The 22,056-nt window shown below is 44.8% G+C and overlaps 1 protein-coding gene across 3 annotated transcripts in view; it reads right to left on the reverse strand.

The window, feature by feature from the left end:
* SPNS2 (SPNS lysolipid transporter 2, sphingosine-1-phosphate) overlaps window positions 1-22,056 on the reverse strand; it is a 172,548-nt gene that overhangs the window by 30,794 nt on the left and 119,698 nt on the right. For all 3 annotated transcript variants that reach the window (XR_012642213.1, XM_074974558.1, XM_074974557.1), the window contains exons 8-10: window positions 21,682-21,871; window positions 15,122-15,187; window positions 8,772-8,870 (exon numbers count right to left, since the gene is read on the reverse strand). Coding sequence is in view for 2 of the 3 variants with exons in the window: in XM_074974558.1 (XP_074830659.1) it covers window positions 8,772-8,870; window positions 15,122-15,187; window positions 21,682-21,871 (355 nt within the window). In the remaining variant the exon portion in view is untranslated. The remainder of the gene's footprint in view (window positions 1-8,771; window positions 8,871-15,121; window positions 15,188-21,681; window positions 21,872-22,056) is intronic.

The following is a 22,056-nucleotide window of genomic DNA, read 5'->3' on the forward strand; positions in this document are numbered from 1 at the left end:
AAAGATTAATATGGGGGGGTGAATGTAATTCCAGAATAATCCTCTTTCACAGTGGATTAAATTAATTTGGAATTAGACACTTTTGTTCCGGAATAAGAACGTCCACAGAGGGAGTTAATCAGAAACAACTATTCCGGAGTAACAAGCACTTATCCAAGAATCAGGGCATTCACACATGGAGTTCATCTGCTTTAAATTCATAGATTCATAGATACTAAGGTCAGAAGGGACCATTATGATCATCTTGTCTCACCTCCTGCACAATTCAGGCCACAGAATCTCACCCACCCACTCCTGTAATAAACCTCTCACCTATGTCTGAGCTATTGAAGTCCTCAAATCATGGTTTAAAGACTTCAAGGTGCAGAGAATCCTCCAGCAAGTGACCTGTGCCCTATGCTACAGAGGAAGGCGAGAAAACCCCAGGCCTCTTCCAATCTGCCCTGGAGGAAAATTCCTTCCCGACCCCAAATATGGCCATCAGCTGAACCCTGAGCACGTGGGCAAGATTCATCAGCCAGATACCCAGGAAAGAATTCTCTGTAGTAACTCAGATCCCATCCCATCACAGGCCATTGGGCCTATTTACCATGAATAGTTAAAAGATCAGTTAATTGCCAAAATCATGTTATCCCATCATACCATCTCCTCCATACACTTATCGAGTTTAATCTTGAAGCCAGATAGGTCTTTTGCCCCCACTGCTTCCCTTGGAAGGCTGTTCCAGAACTTCACTCCTCCCGATGGCCAGTTTATATCCATTTGTTCTTGTGTCCACATTGGTACTGAGCTTAAATAATTCCTCTCCCTCCCTGGTATTTATCCCTCTGATATATTTATAGAGAGCAAACATATCTCCCCTCAGCCTTCTTTTGGTTAGGCTAAACAAGCCAAGCTCCTTGAGTCTCCTTTCCCAGGAAAGTCTCCTTACCCAGGAAAGAATTTTCTGTAGTATCTGGCTGATGAATCTTGCCCATATGCTCAGGGTTTAGCTGATCGCCATATTTGGGGTCGGGATGGAATTTTCCTCCAGGGCAGATTGGAAGAGGCCCTGGAGGTTTTTCGCCTTCCTCTGTAGCATGGGGCACGGGTCACTTGCTGGAGGATTCTCTGCTCCTTGAAGTCTTTAAACTACGATTTAAGGACTTCAATAGCACAGATATAGGTGTGAGGTTTTTTGCAGGAGTGATGGGTGAAATTCTGTGGCCTGCGTTGTGCGGGAGGTCAGACTAGATGATTATAATGGTCCCTTCTGACCTAAATATCTATGAATCTAAGACAGGTTTTCCCTTCCTCGGATCATCTTAGTAGCCCCTCTCTGTACCTGTTCCAGTTTGAATTCATCCTTCTTAAACATGGGAGACCAGAACTGCACACAGTATTCCAGGTGAGGTCTCACCAGTGCCTTGGTATAACGGTACTAACACCGCCTTATCTCTACTGGAAATACCTCGCCTGATGCATCCCAAGACCACATTAGCTTTTTTCACGGCCATATCACATTGGCGGCTCATAGTCATCCTGTGGTCAATCAATACTCCAAGGTCCTTCTCCTCCTCCGTTACTTCTAATTGATGCGTCCCCAGCTTATAACTAAAATTCTTGTTATTAATCCCTAAATGCATAACCTTACACTTCTCACTATTAAATTTCATCCTATTACTATTACTTCAGTTTAAAAGGTCATCCAGATCCTCCTGTATGATATCCCGGTCCTCCTCTAAATTGGCAATACCTCCCAGCTTTGTATCATCCGCAAACTTTATTAGCACACTCCCACTTTTTGTGCCAAGGTCAGTAATAAAAGGATTAAATAAGATTGGTCCCAAAACCAATCCCTGAGGAACTCCACTGGTAACCTCCCTCCAGCCTGACAGTTTACCTTTCAGTATGACCCGCTGTAGTCTCCCCTTTAACCAATTCCTTATCCACCTTTCAATTTTCATATTGATCCCCATCTTTTCCAATTTAACTAATAATTCCCCATGTGGCACCGTATCAAACGCCTTACTGAAATCTAGGTAAATTAGATCCACTGCCTTTCCTTTGCCTAAAAAAATCTGTTACTTTCTCAAAGAAGGAGATCAGGTTGGTTTGGCACGATCTACCTTTTGTAAAACCATGTTGTATTTTGTCCCATTTACCATTGACCTCAATGTCCTTAACTACTTTCTCCTTCAAAATTTTTTCCAAGACGCATCAATGCATACCCTATCCTGTTCCAGATTAATTTTCATGTGTAGATAAGCCCCAAAATAGCTCTCTAGACCCAGTGTATACACAGTTCTGCCACAAAGTGACCTTCCACCTGTATTTAAGAATATTCACGTGCATGGCTATGAACCCAGACAGCTCTTCAAAAATTAATCTGCAATGAGGCCACTTCAAACCAGGCCAAAAAGCCTGAGAAACCTAGAGCTCCAATTATAATTTTCATTAAAGAAGTATCCCAAATGCTGCATTTACTCTGATTCTCCCTAGCTATGTTGCCGATCTAGTGCTGCTCTATATTTGTGCAACTCAGCACCAGCCATAATTAACACTGTTCTGTTAACTACTTGTTAAAAGAAAGTCATTAGCATTCTTGCTATTTAAGTAGCTCATTAGATCCATGTTATCAGCCCACTCAAATAATGGAGTTGGGACAGGGGTGGGAGGTGAGAAGTGACAGGTTTATGGCTAAAATTTTTCCAGGAACTATTCAGAGCCACACTAAGCTCTTTTAGAATAACAAAACATCTCAGATTTGCCTACAGTTGATTACAAGGTCACCTACATTCTAGTCACTGCAACCCTCTGTTTTGGGGTAACATGGGTGGGTCAAAAGGGCAACGAGCCTTCTGCAGACACTGCCGTCATCTGCCAGCCACACAAACGAAGCTCCTGTCTTGAAAATGAATACCCCCCTGGGTCCCAGAGTCTCAGGCCTGTGGGTTCCACAGGGAGGAGGCTGTGCAGAGCACAGGGACTCAAATGAAGCCAGCAGCAGAAGCACCCATTCACGCTACTGGGAGCTGTTCCAACAGCCTACATGAGGGGGCAGAGTGGGGTTGTGAGGTCCTGAAGCCCAATGCCCACTCTGACAATGCACAGTGGAGTTGTCACACACTGTCTTCAGGATGTGTTGGTTTGAAGTCACTTTAACAACAACAGGAATAATAAAAATGGCTCTTGAGGCTCTCCAAATTAAAAGAGGAATCTTTTCAGGGGATTCCTTATCACCAATACTGTTCGTGGTAGCAATGCTGCTGCTGACATGGACACTCTGCAATTTAACTTCTGGCTCTCGTATCAGCAGAGACCCACCACCAGTTACCCATTTGTTATACACAGATGATCGATCACAAAAGGAGATGGGGGACACATAGGACAGTTTGGTGAAGATCTAAAGCTTGGCTTGGCTAAACACGCGGTGGCGTCTCAAAAGAGGGGTAAATTGGTACAATCAGATGGCATATAAGTTAACGAAGATACTATCCAAGATATCTCGCAGCATGCCCCCTACAAATACCTTGGAATCAGGGAACTGATGGAGTTACAACATAAGGAAGTCAAAGAAGAAGTGAGGAAAGAATATTAAAGACAAATAAGAATTACTCTAAGGACAAAACTTGAAGAATCTTGTCCAAGTCATTAATATGTGGGTCATACCAGTCGTATAGCACACTGCTGGACTGAACACGTGGAAGCAAGACGAGAAGAAAAAAACTGAAATCCAAACAAGAACACTCCTGGCAATGCACAGAGTAATGACGATCACTCAAGAAGTGGAGGAAAAGGACCTGTAGAGGAAGCAATTGACAATGAAGAATACACGATCAAAATATCTGAGGACTCAAAGTAGACGATCTGGTGGCAATAACAAGTGTTGGCTGAGTGTGCATCCCAGCCCAAGAAAGCACAAATGAAAGGAGAATGTAAATCACCAAAGAAAAACTTGAAAGATTTACACAGAAACCAACGCGTGGACAGCGGTGGAGAGAGACTGAACCCATTAACGATCAAAGATTAACAAAGAGCCTCATTATGAGTGCACAAGAGCAGTCCTTAAGGCTTAATTACATGCAAAACAAAATTGACCGACAGAACTGCTCCCTGAGTTGCAGAACGTGTTCTGAAAAGGAAGAGATGGTGGAGCACGTGCTGAATGCAGGCAGGGGCCTGGCTGGCTGAGAATGAAGAAAATAAGGGCTAGTCCTCACTAGAACTGCTACATCAGTGCAGCTGCACCGCTGTAGCGCGTCTGGTAAGATGCTCAATGCTGACAGGAGAGAACTCTCCTGTCCGCAGAACAAAACCACCTCTGTGAGTGGCGGCAGCTATGTTGGTGGGACAGCTTATTGTTGTCCACATCAGCACTTAGGTCACTGCTCTCATATAGTGTGTTTATGGTAGATCTCAAAGCATTTTACAAACGTTGCCATATCATTATCCACATTTTATAGATAGAAAACAGAGGCACAGAGAGAGCAAGTGACTAGCCAAAGATGACCCAGCAAGCTAGGAGCAGAGTCAGGAATAGAAACCAGGTTTCCTGAGTCCCAGTCCAGTGCTCCATCCACTAGAACCCGCAGGGATGATCTGGAAGTGGCAGGTCAGTGTGACAGACAGCGAGGGATCACCACCAGCTCAGCGCGGGAGACGAGTCTGGCTGATGGAAAGTGCTGTTGGAGGGATCCGAGTGCCTGGTCAAGCTGGATCCCTGGCACTCCCAACGCCTACTCCTCAAGCCTCAAAGCTGCCAGATAACCAATGGATACAGTTGAGTTTCAAACCCTCATGCAGGTGTGGGCCTCCGCTGAGGAGGATTTCTATAAAGCTACGAGGTAAACAGAGGAGGTGGCAGTGCGGACAGCTTGTGTCAGTGCATGAAACTTCTCTTGCAGATGAAAGGCAAGAGCCTGACACAAACCCCTGGTCGCCATCATGGCCAGGCCTGGAAGCAGAAGGGAGGATGAAGGAGGAAAGCACTGGTTGTGCTCAGATTGGAAGTGACTGACAGCACTAAAAGCGTGAGAAGAGTGCTAAAACACAGCCTTGAAACTGACACCAAGAGAGCTGTCTGTCCACACTGGCTTTTCCTGAATCGAAGGAATATGTCAGTATACCAAGGAACACTGCCTTTCACGTATGGAAATACTGTAAATCCACACCAGTGAAAACAGGCATATACACACCCACCCACCCCCAGAAACACTTATTCATCCTAATACTATATCTGTAGAAGGCAGCAGAGACATGGCTGGTTAGAACGAAGAAAAAAGGCAGCTTGGCACAGGAGGAGTTAACTATGTACCAAACACTACCCTGCATTAACACCCAGGCAACTTCACTAGGTGTGCAACAATGCAGCCTAGCACAGGATCAAGTTTTGGGAGGCGTGTGTTTTATGCCAGACAATACCACTGGGGGATTTTGGACAAGCCAGTTAACTGCTCTGTACCTCACTTTGTCATCCCGTCTGCAGAATGGGGATCACACCTTTGCAAAGTGCTTTAGAGCACTTCGGCTGCAAAGTGCTATATAAGGGGGAAACCTTGTTGGCCTCCCTGAGGCTGACCAGAGCACAGGGTGTCCCTATGTTGTTCAACAGGAGTGATGTCAACTCTGCAAGTTACTGAAAGCTCTTTAAAAAGACAATTACAGCCATCGAGGAATAGAAACTATCTCACCCAAAGTAAAAGTGTAATGGTGCCTTCCCCTGCTTGCAATTCATCCGTCAGCACCAATTTACAAGTAATTGGTCCCTGTGCTAGGCAAGTAATAAAACCATTTATACAAATTACAGCCACTTCCCTAAATGAACACATTTGCACAGCATCTTCATAACACAGAGTCACGGGGCCTTTTACCACAATAAAGCTGAATGAAAGTTATCAATATTTTAAAAGCCGTGAAAAGCAGCCACACACAGACTTCTTGCCATTTAGTTTTAAATACCGAAACACACTGGGAAAGTTGGATGATAATACGAAACCACATAAACAAGGAACATAATTACCAAATGCCCCAGCTCCTGTGGTCTCAAGGTTTGGAACTGGAATAGATTAAATGAACAGCCAATTCTGACCCCAGCAAACAACTTGGGGCACATGACAACAAAGGATCACTCAAGCATGGTAGGCCATAGCCGCTAAGTGTCTTATATGTACCATAAGAGGGCTTTAAAACCAATAGGACATTTTACCAACAGCTGAACCACGATGGAAACAATATGTTGACACAACCGAGTGCCTGCAAGGCCGGGAGGGCTTGAGTTCTTCATAGAGAGCCATTCTAGAACACCCACTCCCAGAGATAGCATCCAGCCTTATAATAAACAGAGCGGCTTTTACACTTCAGATCAAAAGCCTCCTTGATGATCAAGGGAGTCTCAGCTGGTTGATATTCTGTAAATGGCTAAATGAAATGAAGTGGCAGAGTTTAGCGATTAAAGCACATGTTGCGGGACGGGGGAAGTTATCCACACTCAGAGCTTGCTTGTCACTTCATTCTTTTCTTGCCTTGCTTTCCCTCTCCCTAGGAGGATTTACACTATGCTGTAGGTGTGCCACATGATCACTCTGGTCCAGCAGCAAATTGGTCTAAGGTCCTTAGGCAGAGGCTCACAAGGGAGCTAAAGGGACGTAAGTACCCAAATCCTATCGGCAGTCAATAGGAATTAGATGTTTAATTCCCTTAGGCTCCCTTGAAAATCCCAGTCTTAATCCAACCCCCTCTCACCTGTTTTATCACACACTTAGGACCTGATCCTGCAGCCCCTATTCCAGTGGGCAGTTTCACTGACTCACATGCTGAGATCTCCCTGCAGTATAAATGGCTGGCCTGTCTCCAGGAAGTCGACTGTTCACATTTTGGCTCTAAATAATATTTGCTCTTTCCCATTTTGAAAAATGACCAATTGACCTTTCAGCCATTGCGCTGCAGGGACCGTGAGTCAGCTAAGCCAGGCCAGAGAGGGCTGCTGAACACAGGGCTCTGACACACCTCCCCCCAAAGGCTGAAAGCTTTCTCTCCTGAACCCCATTACAAGTGGATTTGCTTTTGGGACTGTCTTCCTCCAAAATGAGAAGTGCTTTATCGCCAACACATTAGACACAAACTAATCAAAATCATTATTTAAAAAAAATATCTTCAACTAAGATAGGGCCAGAGAAAGTCTAGGGCTGCTGTTACCTCACACACCTTAATCACGCAATTTGCAGGCATCCCTAGGTAATGGAGAGCTCAATCAGTCTGTGGAGACTGTAGGGTCAGGCATGTTATTTTTATGAAATCCAAGTCCCGTCTAGTCAGTGGCACAAAGCAGCTCTGGGCAACTTTCACGATTAATTGCATTCATTTTAGGGTCTTGGTCACCTCTCTAGGACATCCCTTATATATAACACAATAAGCAAGGGAGGAAATGTTTCTTCCAGGACGTTTGCAAGGCGTAATTGTGCATGTGTGTGATATCAAACACAAATCCAAGCCTACAGAGCAGACCTTGCCTCTTATATTGCCTTCCTCCCCCACACCCACCACTTACGCAAGCCTCAAAGCCTGGTTTATTTCGTTCTCCCACCCGAATAGCTATGCCTTTCCCCATGCTGCCTACCCTGCCCAGCCTCTTCCCATCCCTGGTTTGCTAAGCAACTGCCCTTTCCGCATCCAAGTCCCTTCTAGAACTCAATAGGGTGCCCACCAGATTTGAATGAATTAAAAGTGAGTACAATTACACAGATTTATGCTGTAAGTTCTTCCCTTCCCGCAGTTGCCCCGCACATTGTCTTCTTGGTGCCTGTCTTTTAGCACGTAAGGCCCACGTGGCAGCAGCTTTCTGTGTCGTACAGAACAGTCTAAATGTGTATCATGTTTCAGCTGCTGCCCCCTTCTGGTCGTGCAAGATGCACCTCATTGGATCTGAGACTGATGAAACAGAAATGACTTTTAACCATAGAAACCACACAGCTAAGTAACACGGGACGTGCCAGTGGACATCCAAAATACTCCAATCAAAGCCATGGCGCTCAGCTGGAAGGACTAGCCTGAGAGTGATGTCTATGACATGATGGGTCAAATTCAGATCCCAGTCATATCACTGTAAATCTGGAGTAACTGCAGTCACAACTCTGGCAATGCTACTCAAGATTTGCACGGGGGTAACAGAGCAGAATTCGGCTTGGCCTTTTAAGGCAGTGGGTCAAAGTCTCCGATGACATAGCTGCATTGAAGACAGTGGAGTTGTAGTAGTAGAGAATTTGGTCCAATATACCCAGAAATGTTTCTTTTCACGAAGCTTCTTAGGCCTCACATTTTCAATGGGGAAAGTTTTCAGACTCTGTCTTTTTGTTCTCTACTTGTACAGCACCTAGCGCAATGAGGTCCTGGACCATGACTGAGTGTCCTAAGTGCTACCATCATATACATAAATAATAAATCATCGTAAAAGATACAACCACCCACACTGCCTTGCATTTTGTTTAATCATTTACGCCTATGAGAGTGTAAAATACCACCCGATCAGAATGCTGGCACTACCATAGCCACACCTTCCCAGAGATTTTTGGCTAATGAGACTAGGTATTTAGTTAAAAAACAAGAGACACACACACAGAATGTCTAATTTCTAGTGCACACATGTCCATATCACAGAAACCACGGCTGTCTCCCTTGTTGGCATTTGCCTACACAGTGTGATGGGCCTTTACAGATTCCTTCAACTGGGATGCACTTAGAGTTCCAACTACCCTCCCAGAAATGGTCCCACCAAGTCTGCAGCGTGCACTTACGAATCCAATCAGGTAGGGGCTGCCAGCATCTCCCAGCAGGTGCGAAGTGAAGCTCTGCAAGGCCACAGCGGTCGCGCGTCGTGTCGGGATAACCACATACTGCAAGGAAGAGGGGAAAAAACACACAAGGGAAGTGAAATAAATAACCTGCCAACCTTCCCTGTGTGGCTGGGTTTCTTTCCACCTACAGATCCAGGCTCAGTGCTTGTGTCGTCGGGGAATAGGAAAAACAACCCCATGGCTTTCAGTGGCAGCCGTGTCCAGCTCCATACTCACAGCTGTCCTGCGGGGAGCTTTGCTATCGCCACCACATTTCTAGTGCGCCAGTCTGCAGATGGTTAACAAAGGAGACTCTCTGTCCCGTCTGACCCGCGCCTTCTCTCAACAATATCATAAGCACAAAGGCAGCTAACAAGTGGGCTCCAAGGTGTGCACCCCCTGCCAACTCCTCAAATCCTACCTCCCCCTACTTGCCCCATGGCACTAGAGCCCTTTATGCCTTAGGAGGAGAATGTAAAGGAGGGAGCATGAGTTTTCCAGGGTTTCACTCATGCAGCAGAATGGCGTCAAGCCACATGCCCCTGCCTCTCCCCCCAAAAACAAGAAGCAGCTGCTTTTTATAGGGCCAACGTGGACCTTCTTTACCTAGGAAGAGACCCTGTTATGTCGGCACCAAACTCAGCGGTGGCCTTGATCCCACAACGCTTGAGGAAACACACCCAAGGCTTGGGGAGGCTCAGGTCTGGTTCTGATCTTTGTGGCTCTGACCCACCTCTACTAGAACAAAGTCATGTCCGAAAGGGAATTTCCCTGGGTGATTTCTAAGAGTTTAGTGGATTTTATACCCACTCAGGTGCCTGCGTGCTTGATCAGAACTTTGACTGAGTTAGAGCGGTGGTTCTCAACATGCAGCCCAGCTGCGTGCTAAAGGCTGCCAGGCCCACGTGACGGGGTCCGGAGTCCTGGCTGCCCGATGCAGCTGCCGCCCGGCCCCACACAACAGGGGGCAGGGTTCACGGTTGGGGCGGGACTGCCCTGCCGCCCAACCCAGCCTGGCCCAGTGCCCAGGGCTCCCTGTTGGCCCTACTCTGTGGAAGGGTCTCTGGGCAGGGGGCGCTGGGTACAGGGGTCTGTGGGGGAGCTATGGTTCTCAACCTGCGGCCCACAATGATAAACAGGTTGAGAACCACTGAGCTATAGCATCTCTTTTAGAGGGAGATCTAGTCTGGATTTACAGAATGCAAGTGATGGAGACTCCACCATGTCCCTAGACCTGAATTTGTTGTGTTCAGCTTCCAAGCACTGGATCTAGTTGTACCTTTTGCTGCTGGATTAAAGCACTCTATCCTACCAGAAATCTCTTCCCCGTGTAGATTCTTGTAGATCTTTTAACCTTCTCTTTGATAAACGAAGCAGACTGAGCTTCAGCCGTTTAATATCAGCCACTGTTTTTCTAGACCTCAAATCATTCTTGTAGCTCTTTTCTGAACCCTTTCCTAGTGCAGTTCATTTGCTGATGTGCCACTCTAGCCCATAATGGAGTTCCACTAGGAACGACTTTGCCTCTGTTTCACTAATTTATTTATCCTGGGTTTTAGGGAGCTAATTGCTGCACAGTAACATGCCGCTCTCTCAGACGAAACGTGGCAGCTTTGTTTCAATAAAGCATCATTCCCTCCTAAGTGCTACCATCATATACATAAATAATAAATCATCATAAAAGATACAACCACCCACACTGCCTTGCATTTTGTTTAATCATTTACGCCTATGAGGCTGTAAAATACCACCCGATCAGAAGGCTGGCACTACCATAGCCACACCTTCCCAGAGTTTCCTTCCTTCCTAAGGTGGGAACGTGCAATCACTGTCTCTCTGGTGTATAAAGGGTTAATCACATGACTTTAAAAACTTTTCAAGGCCCCATAATGGAGCAGAGCCTACAGCAAACAGGCTCCGTGAGGGACATGTCTGCATGTGCATATATCGCTTTAGGAATGATGGGTAATATGGGACTTGGGCACCTGGGAAAATTTTACCCCATTTCTTGTGATTTTGCCCCTGCTCCTCAGGAACACCAGGCGTGGGGGTTCTTTCACCCCAGCTGTGATGGGGCTGCAACGTAACCAGTGTGCACTTAAAGCAGCATGCCACTCAGACGATGTCCCACTCCTGAGGTGCAGCAGCACTCCACCAAAAGAACGCAAAGCTCAGTCAGCCCCCCACGCAACATCCTGGTCACAACGATAATAGAAAAGGACCTTAGAGATTAACCAATTTATTTGAGCATAAGCTTTCGTGAGCTACAGCTCACTTCATCGGATGCATACTGTGGAAAGTGTAGAAGATCTTTTATACACACAAAGCATGAAATAATACCTCCCCCTCTCTCCTGCTGGCAATAGCTTATCTAAAGTGATCACTCAGGAGAGTGGGGTGCAGGGAGGTATTTTTTCATGCTTTGTGTGTATAAAAGATCTTCTACACTTTCCACAGTATGCATCCGATGAAGTGAGCTGTAGCTCATGAAAGCTTATGCTCAAATAAATTGGTTAGTCTCTAAGGTGCCACAAGTACTCCTTTTCTTTTTGCGAATACAGACTAACACGGCTGTTACTCTGAAACCTTTGAGAAGGTACAATCACGTTCCACCCTCGAGGGGTCAAATCTGAACAGAGGAGTATTCAGCTAAACACAGTAAAAAATACATATTTGTTATATTTGTTATAAACAGCAGGTGAATGAAACTCAGCTCTTCTGACTCACAATCCTATGCTTTAGCCAGAAGCCATCCTTTTCCAGCAAAACAATAATCTAAAGGCATTAGAATTTACTACTGATAAATGAGTAGCAGTAAATTAATGCTATTTGGTGCAAATACAGCTTCTTGTCTTGGTTAACTGGGTTCGGACCATTAGTTGTTCTTTTAAAAAAACATAGCATTGCAAATAGCAATACAACTTCCAGTAGATTTTAAGCTAATGAAATTATTGATGGCCGAGACCAGACTTTATAATGCCAAATACATTTGCGTGTCTAGCTTGAAATCCTAGTGACAGAAATACAACACAGCAACCAAATGAAACGTGAGATTGTTTCTCCTCCCTTAAATAATGTTAGGGGGAAAAACAGTTATTCCTCCTTAAAGGATATTTTATTTTGACAGAGCGGAAATAGCTGGTAGTAAACCTTAGCTACTGTCCTAGGGAGGAGAGCAGTAAATTAAAGATCTGAACTGGGATTTCGATATTAAAATAGAGCTAAATTCAAACCATGCACAGGCTGGTTAGTTAGAATGTCCCCGCGGAAGCTGGAACAGCCACACCAGCCAAGAGGAAGAGTGTGGGATTGTCCTGGCTCGTCTCCCTGACTGCAGGTTGGGTGGCACACATCACACAGGATGTCCAGGGAGGCTGATGAAGCTGCTCTAGGGCGAGCCTCGCCTCTTTAAATAGAGGCTCAGAAAGGCTGTGGTTTTATTACTGACGTTGTACTCCCCTAGTGGAGCTGGCAGAACTGGTTTTCCCAGACATGTGCCCTGTCCTTACTCAGTTTAACTGTGAATGCCTCATAGCTAAAGGATATAATATCCTTCCAATTTAGGGCTCCCATGTCAAAGACCACTTCTAGATGATGGTGCTGAGAATAAGGCTTGTTTTGTGCAAATCTGCATTTGGAATAAATATCAGCCTTTTGGAATCTCAGACAACAAAGCACAATCCATCCTGAAGCACTGACTGTTTATCAAATCCAGTTCATGAGGGAGTTTTGCAGGACAGACATCAACCAGGGAGCTGGGAGCACAGATAAATCTACAAGAACAGAAGCATGGCAACAGCATGGAGCTAGCTAGCAAGAACTAACATTTAAATATCAAGATAATAAGCAAACATAAGGACCTTGGAACCTGATCTTGCGAAGTCTATGAAGCTGCTTAGCAACCTGCAGAATCGGGCCCATAAGCAGTCATCAGAGTTGCAAACCTTGGGTGACCTTGGCTAAGTCACTTAGGGTGAGATTTCCAAAAGCCCTCACTGCTGGCCTCATTCTGCTCCCACTGAAGTCAGGATAAAATTCTCATTGACTGCAATGGGAGCCAAGGTTGGCCAACCCTGAGAGCTTTTGGAAACTACCCTTCATCTCTGTGACCCAGGTTTTCCATCTGCACAAACAGGATAACAAGATTTGTGTGCGTCACAGGGGTGTCGGGAGTCTCATGTTCTTAATGTTTATTAAATACTTGGAGAGCCTCAGACTGCAGGCACCCCAGACCTGCAAAGTGCTGTTACTAGTCCACCAAATAAATATATTGCCAATTAATTTCTACTGGGTGTTGTTCAAAGTGAATCCCAGCTGGAGCATTTACACACCTCTCTGCTGGCTAGGACTGTTATAAAGCTAGCTGATAAAACATGGTTATATAATCTTGGCTCTCACTGACTGTCTGACTACATATCCTTTCAAGGTCCACGTGTAATATAAACACACTTCAGACCATTTCTTCAATTTATGGGCTAATATTGATCTGCATGGATGTTCACATTTATTTATATAGTGCTCTTAAGTTCATCCTCCCACTAATAATGTATTAAGCAGGGGCATTATTGTATATTACAGACAGCTCATTTGTCTAAACAGCCAACTGCAAGAGTGGCTTCAAAGTCTATGTCAATTAAAAAGTATTATTAAAAATCATTTTTGATGTGATTTTATGTTCTCTTTCCTGTGCTCACTTAAGTTTTGTTTGTTTGTTGTTTTGCTTTTAAACTGGATCTTAGAAATTATTTCAGTGTTAATTTGTTGTTGTTGTGAGGGGTTTTTTTTGTTTTGTTTTGGTTTGCTCTGAGACAATGCCTGGGACTACAGCAGTGTCTCTGCAAAAAACAAACAATGTAGGATCCAGTCATAAAAGGCAGACTGCAGACATCAGAAAATCTATTCAAAAGCTACAGGATCCTTCACTCCCATTGAAATCAAGGCAAATTTTTAACGGGTTAAAGAGGGTCATGCCCTGAGCCCCTGATTTAAACCAAAACATTTAGAGGAAGGATAAGGATGGTCCAGTGATTAGGGAACTAGCTTGGGACCTTGGAGACCTAGATTCAAATCCCTGCTCTACCACAGGCTTCCTGTATGACCTGGGCAAGTCATTTAGTCTCTCTGTGCCTCAGGTCCTGATCTGTAAAATGGGGGTGGATAACAGCACTGCCCTGCCCCACAAGAGTGTGGGAAATTAAATACAGTAGAGTGACGTGCTCAGGTACTACAGTGATGGGGACTATAAAAGTACCTTAGACAGACATACATAGGCATTTGTTCTGGGTTCGTACAGCACCTAGCACAATGGGGTCCTGGTCCCTGGCTGGGGCTCCTAGGTGCTACCATAATACAAAGAAATAATGTGCTTAACTTTCATCAGTATTCCCCAAAGTCTTTAAGCATGTGCTTACCTTTAAGCTTAAGTTCTTTGTTGAATTAAGGCCTTAATGTGTAGAAATACTGGGCCTGATTCTTCACTGACTTACGTTTGTGTAAGCGAGGAATAACCCTATCGGTATGTCTACACTACCCGCCGGATCGGGTCCAAACTCTGTCATGTGACCTTGGGCAAATCCTGTAACCCCTCTGTGCCTCAGTTTCCCCACCTGTGAAACGTACCTATTAATAACCTTTCTCACAATGGCACTGTTAGGATCAATATGTTTCGAGATCCTTGGGTGGAGGGGGCTACAGATGTGCAAAAGCCTGTTGGGGAGGTGAGTACTATAGGGCAGAGAGGCATGAAACGTTTTATGCAGAGAACAAATGGAAGATGAGGGACATGATGTGAAAAAGCCTTGAGTGTTTCCTCTTGGAAGAAGTGGACACAGTCCAAAACTTCTTCATACTTTTTTTCCCCCTCCCCTCCCCTCAAAGTGATACTCTATTGTGTGTGTGATGAATGGCTAGTTTCCTGGGGCTGTGAGACAGAGGTGATGGCTGGCTTTGTGTGTGTAGGGGGTGACTTCCTATTACTAAACAAAGCCAGTGGGAATTCTGGACGGTAAAACTGGCCAATTGGCAGCCTATTCACGAGCTCTCACTGAGCTCCATTCACAATTCCTTAGGATTTCAGGGCACCCGTGGAATTCTGTGGAGGTTTCACCGAACTGACGTTCAAAAGGAAGATAAGGGAGGATATACAGCTCTTTCCCTCGCAGCAAAAAAAAAAAAAAAAAAAAACAGGCTGGAGTTGGAGTTAGACTTTTAAAGGGACTTGTGAACACCCACCGGCTGTCCATTGCAATCTGAAAGGCTGTTTCGACCCCTCCGCCCCCAAAAGGAAAGATGCTTGGACAGCATAGACTCACCATTAGTATGTCAGCTGTGATCGCCCAGTTTGAAAACAGAAGAGTTTCTCCGATAAAAATGCAAATCTGTCATAACAAAACACATACAAAGGACAAGGTTTAGTCACATGAAACTCAATTGGGGTATGGGGGGGGGGAATTATCTGCCACAAACCTTCCTATACTGTTTATTTCAAACTTATTCCAAGGCTTCTACCTACAATAAGTCCCCGGTTAATGTTCAGAACAGACCACATTACAAATACATAGATTTTTATCTCAACTCTGAGTGCTTGGATCAGGTCTCCTTTAGAAAACATTGTTTACAATCTAGAGAACAGTTAGGCAAAAGGCTGACACCTTCAGTGACAGATTAACATGAGAAGTCAACATGAGTGTACGTTGTCATGGTGGATTCCTGGCTTCAAAACATGTGGTCACATAGACCCAATCAGAAAAGGAACAACGTTTGTGTGAAATGGAACTCCCCGGGACACACAAGTCAGTTCCTTCACTAGCAATTAGGTTAAGTATTAAAGGTCACATAGCAAAGTGGGAATGAATTTCTCTAGCCCCAGAACAGGTGGATCAGTGCAAGATTCCCTCAATATAATATTAGGTCTCTATCCCTCCTCTGGAGCGAACATACATCTAGGAATCAGCAGTAATAGTTTAGGTCCCAATGCACTAAGTGCATACTTAGCTTTCAATACATTCAACAAAACACACAGCACATGCTAGGTAGAACTGGGGCTTCAGTCTCTGTAGCTAAATCAGTTCTTGGCCTCTTGCGGAGAATCAACAAGAGTAACTAACTTATTCCAAAAGTACACCTAATTGTTTTGAAGACCCTAAAAATAAAGGTGAAATGCCTTAAATGGGGATTCATTTCTCCTTTCAACTTTATACCTTGTGCTTTAATACCATCTGTTTGTAAGATGATCTGGCTCAACTCAACAGAGGTACACACCATTTTGATAGGCTTGTGATGACCCAATACTCCCCAAATCAAGAAGTTAAGAAAAGCCACGAGTGTCATAATACGCCACCTCAACAACTTATTTTGCTTTGTCATACCACTCACTTTTTGATACTCTACCTAAAAGAAACAGTCCTCCTGAATTGAGTCCTGGTGAACATAGTGGACCATGGTGGACACTGGTTCTCCACCTGTAAGGTAACTACTTTCTCTTCATGTGTGAGTATATTTATGCCTGCATCTGTAATTTTCACTCCATGCATCTGAAGAAGTGGGTTTTTTACCCACGAAAGCTTATGCCCAAATAAATCTGTCAGTCTTTAAGATGCCACCAGACTCCTCGCTGTTTTTGTGGATACAGACTAACACGGCTACCCCTCTGATAATAGACGGACTGACAACTCTGGAGACTCAAGCTCTCAAATTATTTTTAATTCACTTCTTCAGTATCCTCTCAGGTCTGGTTACCGATTCCACTTCTAACTGCCTCATTTCTCCTTCCTACTCCTTGACCTCATTACCTTCAAATGGGGTACAATTCATTTCTGGAATGAAACTAGCTATGGGGGATATTTCTGAAGTACATTATTTGCACTGTCCCTGTGAGTTCTGATGGCCTCTGAGAGGGAATGAAAGATTTAGCAACATGCCCACTGAAATGAATTGGGTTAATTTCTCTTGGTCGTGTTAGGGGTGAGCAAACTTTTTGGCCCGAGGGCCACATCTGGGTATAGAAATTGTACAGCGGGCCATGAATGCTCACAGAATTGGGGTTGGGGTGCAGGAGGGGGTGAGGTCTCTGGCCTGGGGTGCAGGCTCCAGGTGGCACTTACCTCAAGCAGCTCCTGAAAGCAGCGGCATGTCCCCTCTCCGGCTCCTATGTGGAGGCACAGCCAGGTGGCTCTTCTGCGTGCTGCATCATCTGCAGGCGCTGCCCCTGCAGCTCCCATTGGCTGCGGTTCCTGGCCAATGGGAGCTGCAGAGGCAGTGGTTGGGGCAGGGGCTGCGTAGGAGCTGGAGGGAGGACATGCTGCTGCTTCTGGAAGCCGCATGGAGCAGCCCCGACCCTGCTCCCCGGCTGGAGCACCAGAAGCCCCAGACCCCACTCCCCAGCAGGAGCTCAAGGGCCAGATTAAAACAGCTGGTGGGCTGGATGCGGCCCGTGGGCCATTGATAGCCCACCCCTGTGTTAGACGTACATTTTTTGGGGTGGAACATCTCATTGCTCCCTAGCAGTTCTGATCCGGACATGGCCACGTCATTTGCTTTCACTGTGTGCTGGTTCCCTGAACTCTGATCCTTCTGTTGCTGCTGGGAAGATTTTTCCTTATTTAGCAAATCTTCACCCCTGCACTTATTTGTTTCTAAAATTATCTTTATTTCCCACCCCACCTCTTTGTGACTGGTCTTGTTTCCTGTATTATGGTGACTGGGCCAATTACGACGGTACGGCTTCTGAGCTAGGAATTCTCAGTCCTTCCCTTGGTTCTTATGATATGCTTGTCTGCTCTGCCATTGAGTTCCTAGCTTCTTCTCCATTATGCCTTTACATTAGACATCTGTACATATATATACACCTGTATCTGTATACACATACACACACACACACACACACACACACACACACACCCTACACCTGCTTGGCTATGAGGAATATATATATGAATTATTGCATACAGTGGGTGAAATTTGACCCCGTGCAAAGGCCCATCACCAGGCCATGGCACACAAGTCTTGTGCTGGCTCTGCACAGGGTTGTGTTTCTCTCAATATGCCTTTCAGAATTACCCTCTTTGTATATGTGTGCTGGTGAAAGAAAAAGAGAAATACTCAGAAAATCGTACTCAGCATTTCTACTCAAGAGAGGTGCCAAGGACATGTGCTGTAAACAGGCATTGTCCCAAACCGTACCGACTCTGCAGTTCTGGTACCAAGCACATTAGGAAGCATTCTGGATTCCCTACAGATGTTTTTGGTGTCTACAATTTAAAACTTGATTTCATAGGCTTCAAAATGAGGTTCATCATTACAAGTATTCTGAAGGATGGGGAACACAGCTGCTGTGCACTCACTCAAACTGAAGAGTCCCTAATTCTCAGTGTTGGATAGTATGCAAATCTCAAAAAGCAAAGGAGGAACCGCCTTCGGGACAAAAGACAGATCACAGGATTTGGAACCAAGCAGCCACCAAAACTACATTGGAAGTGTTTCATTTGGGAGAAGTTGTTTGTTTTTAAGATGATCTTGGGAAACCGAAGTAACTGCTGAGCCCAAGGTACCGCAACAGCTAAAAGCTTGGCAAAAGGCACATAAAACACCACTTTGAAGTTGTCTTGAGATTTAAACTAAGTGTTCAGCACCTGAAATCTGCTTCTAGCCCCAGAATCTTTTGAACTACATGAGCGGCGTGACATCATGATGCTGTGCAGATAATGGGTTTGGAAAGATGAGCTTGGATGTCCTGATGCTGAAAGAGAAGTGCAAACTTCAGAGAAAGTGGGACTTAAAGATGTGCAAACTGTTGTTTTAATGTGCAGGATGACACCACACACACATATATATGGCAGAGTAAGGGGTAATCAGGATTTACAGCAAAACACAGTAGTAACAAGTGGAAATTGGAACAATCAGTGGTTCCCAAACTGAGTCCAGGGATCACTGGTGGTCTGTGGACAGCTAGCTAATTGGTGCTCCCTCTCTTACTTCAGAGTAACAGCCGTGTTAGTCTGTATTTGCAAAAAGAAAAGGAGTACTTGTGGCACCTTAGAGACTAACCAATTTATTTGAGCATAAGCTTTCGTGAGCTACAGCTCACTTCATCGGATGCATACTGCGGAAAGTGTAGAAGATCTTTTTATACACACAAAGCATGAGAGTGGGTTTGTGTGTGTGGGGGGGGGGGGGGGGGGAATGTGCTGGAAATGGCCCAACTTGATCATCATACACATTGTAAGGAGAGTGATCACTTTAGATAAGCTATTACCAGCAGGAGAGTGGGGTGGGGGGAGGTATTTTTTCATGCTTTGTGTGCATAAAAAGATCTTCTACACTTTCCGCAGGATGCATCCAATGAAGTGAGCTATAGCGCACGAAAGCTTATACTCAAATAAATTGGTGAGTCTCTAAGGTGCCACAAGTCCTCCCTCTCTTACTTGTTTCCAGCTACTCCTACTACAGCACAGAACAGCCTGGAGGCGTGTAAAGATAGCTGAAAGAGAGAAGCTAGCCTACCTGGCCTGTCTAGGGGCTGCTGCTACATAAGAGAAAGATCAACAGAGCTGTGTTCAGGGACCAGAGCCACCAATGGGAAAGGAATGAAAAGGGGAAAAATGAACCAGGAAGCTGAGTACATTCAGGAAAGTGTAGACCAGATGGCTGGGCAGCTATACAAGCAAGCCTATATCCTTCATTTTTTTCCATATTCAGATATGACTTCCCAAGCTTATCAACTCACTTCTCATGCAACCCCCAGAGTGACCGTCTATTACAGTTACTGCTTATATTTCTTAAAACTCCATGCTGGTGTTTGGATTGTTTCATCATTTCCACTCTCTCCTCAACAAATAGAATGGCTACACAGAAATATAATCTACATAAAATCAGCTCTCTTGAGATAATAGACAATGAAGAAATGATTAAAACGGGATCAATGAAAGCATAGTATTTGTCTTTTGTTGCAGAAATAGGTGACAGATAACTTTATTTAGAGCCAGCTAGGAATAAAGGAAGGGTAACAATTTTGCTAACCTTGAACACCCTTCTCTAAGGCGTTGTGGTCATTTTTCTGCTGCTCTCTGAATCAGAGGTTAATACTAGACCAGGCCACGAGGCCATTGGTCCGGATTTCTTTCTGACTCTTACTCAGTAGGCAGAGTGGATTTTTTTTTTAATTTTCACTCTCTTCTCAGAAGAGTCTGTATATAATGACCACAGCAGCAGCACACAGAACGATCCCAATTAACCTAGTGATGGGTTAGACAGGAAATTGTAGTGCAACTTTTTGTTTCATTTAAAATCAAGCCCTACATCCCTGGATTGATTGTGTTCTGGTCAGGGAAAGCAAGGTTTTGACTTTCTGATTTTACCCTACTCCCACCTTCCTGCTTAGTCCCTAAAAAACCCACCTAGCTTCTCTGTCCTGCATAAAAACACAAGGGCTTTAGGGTTTAATGTAACTGGGATCTGTTTCACTGCCCAGGATTTCCATTCTCCTGTGTTAAAAGCAAGATCCAGACCTGGGACTGGACTGTGATAGGAGTCCCTCCCCTAGGCCAGCCTGCACACAGTAGGGGAAGACGACAAAAGAAATGAAGGATTCTGCGTGGGAGTCTGAAGTGTACCTGGTCACACTTTATTACAGTACAGCGCTATTGCAGCTGTTGTGTAATCACAGACACTGTCCAGAAAACAAGAATTCCACTTTGTGAAAAATTCTGAGGTTTCAATATTTGTTTTTGTTCTGTATCAGAGTGAAAACAGGACCTTTCAAAGTTTTGACACACCCATCCACTCCAGAAGTTAGGGCACTTGCCTGGGATGTGGGAGACGCAGATACTCAGGATGAGGGGTACTGTAGCTAGGTTCAAATTTCTGCTCTGCCTGATTCAGAGGAGGGACTTGAACTTGGGTCTCCTACATCCCAGGCAAGTGCACTACCCCCGCAGGCTATTGGCTAGACTGAAATCGCAATCTTTCTTCACTACCATCCTGGACCATTTCTGTGAAAAGTTTTGGTTTTGACAAATTAGCATTTCCAACGAAAAAAACATGTCGCTGAAAAACTCCCAACCATCTCTGGTAATCACACACTTCTCACTATGTAATTACCACTAATTCTTCCAAATGTCCAGTGAACTGCATGACTGATTTACTTACTACCCCTTTGGTAGCCTTTTCATTATGCACTACCTCATTGTTTCCTTGTATCCCCATCTGTCTGTACCCACCTGTTGTCTCATACTTAGATTGTAACCTCTTTGGGGCAGGGACCATCTTTTTGTTCTGTGTTTGCACAGTGTCTAGCACCATGAACCTCCAGTTCATTACTAGGGCTCCTAGACCTTATGGTAATAAAAATAGATAATAATACACTGTATCTGCTCTATTATTCTCAGTCATGCAGCAAACTGTCCAGTCTCAGGAATTAAAAGGTAATTACCGGTTTCAAAAAGGATAGCCTCAGTGCGACTGAAAATTAACTACATTGTAATGACAGAACTTTCATAATAAAAGTGACCGACATTTCCCGGTACTGGCATTCTGGACTACGGCAATGCTCTTACCTGGCTAAAGAAGAACAAAGGAGGAGAACGATAGATTTCTGCACATGAGCTATATCCCTGTGTCTAATCTATAGCACTTATTGGTGAGATTTTGATGGGAAAGGTGAAAACAGTACAATGCTGTTTTGCCCCCAAACAGAGCATGGTAATGCTGAGATGGAAGTGAGCAAAAGAAGGAAGGTCAAGCAGAAGAGAGGCACGTACAAACCAGTGTCTCAGCCCCACTGCATGGAAAGATGCACACCGATCTGCTAAGAAGTTTGGTGGACAGGGCACACGCGAGATGGCATATGCGTATTCAGAGAATGCACTATACTTACGTAGGCTCCCACAATGCTGCTCTTGGCAGCAACGAAGATCAGACAGATGAAGATGGCTGACCCTAGCATGCCGACAGCACAGACCAGGGGGTCAGCTCGCTGGGTTTTTAACCGGCACCATTTGGTTGCCCCAGCCCCTGTGATCACGCCCAGAAAACCAGTGAAGCACGTGATTGCTCCGAAGATCAAACTATTAAAACAAAATATTGAGAGAGGGTTATTTGTTCACTGACACACTAATGTGGACAAGTTTTATTCACAAACAAGCCGGGAAAATACAGGGTGATGGGATCTGAACTTCACTCTCTGGCTTTGCAGATTTAAGAAATACAGTCTTTGTCACTGTCAATTTTCCTTGAAGAAAAGAAAGGCATA

This window comes from Natator depressus, chromosome 17 (genome assembly GCF_965152275.1).
Source record: "Natator depressus isolate rNatDep1 chromosome 17, rNatDep2.hap1, whole genome shotgun sequence".
NCBI classification, from domain to species: Eukaryota; Metazoa; Chordata; order Testudines; family Cheloniidae; genus Natator; species Natator depressus.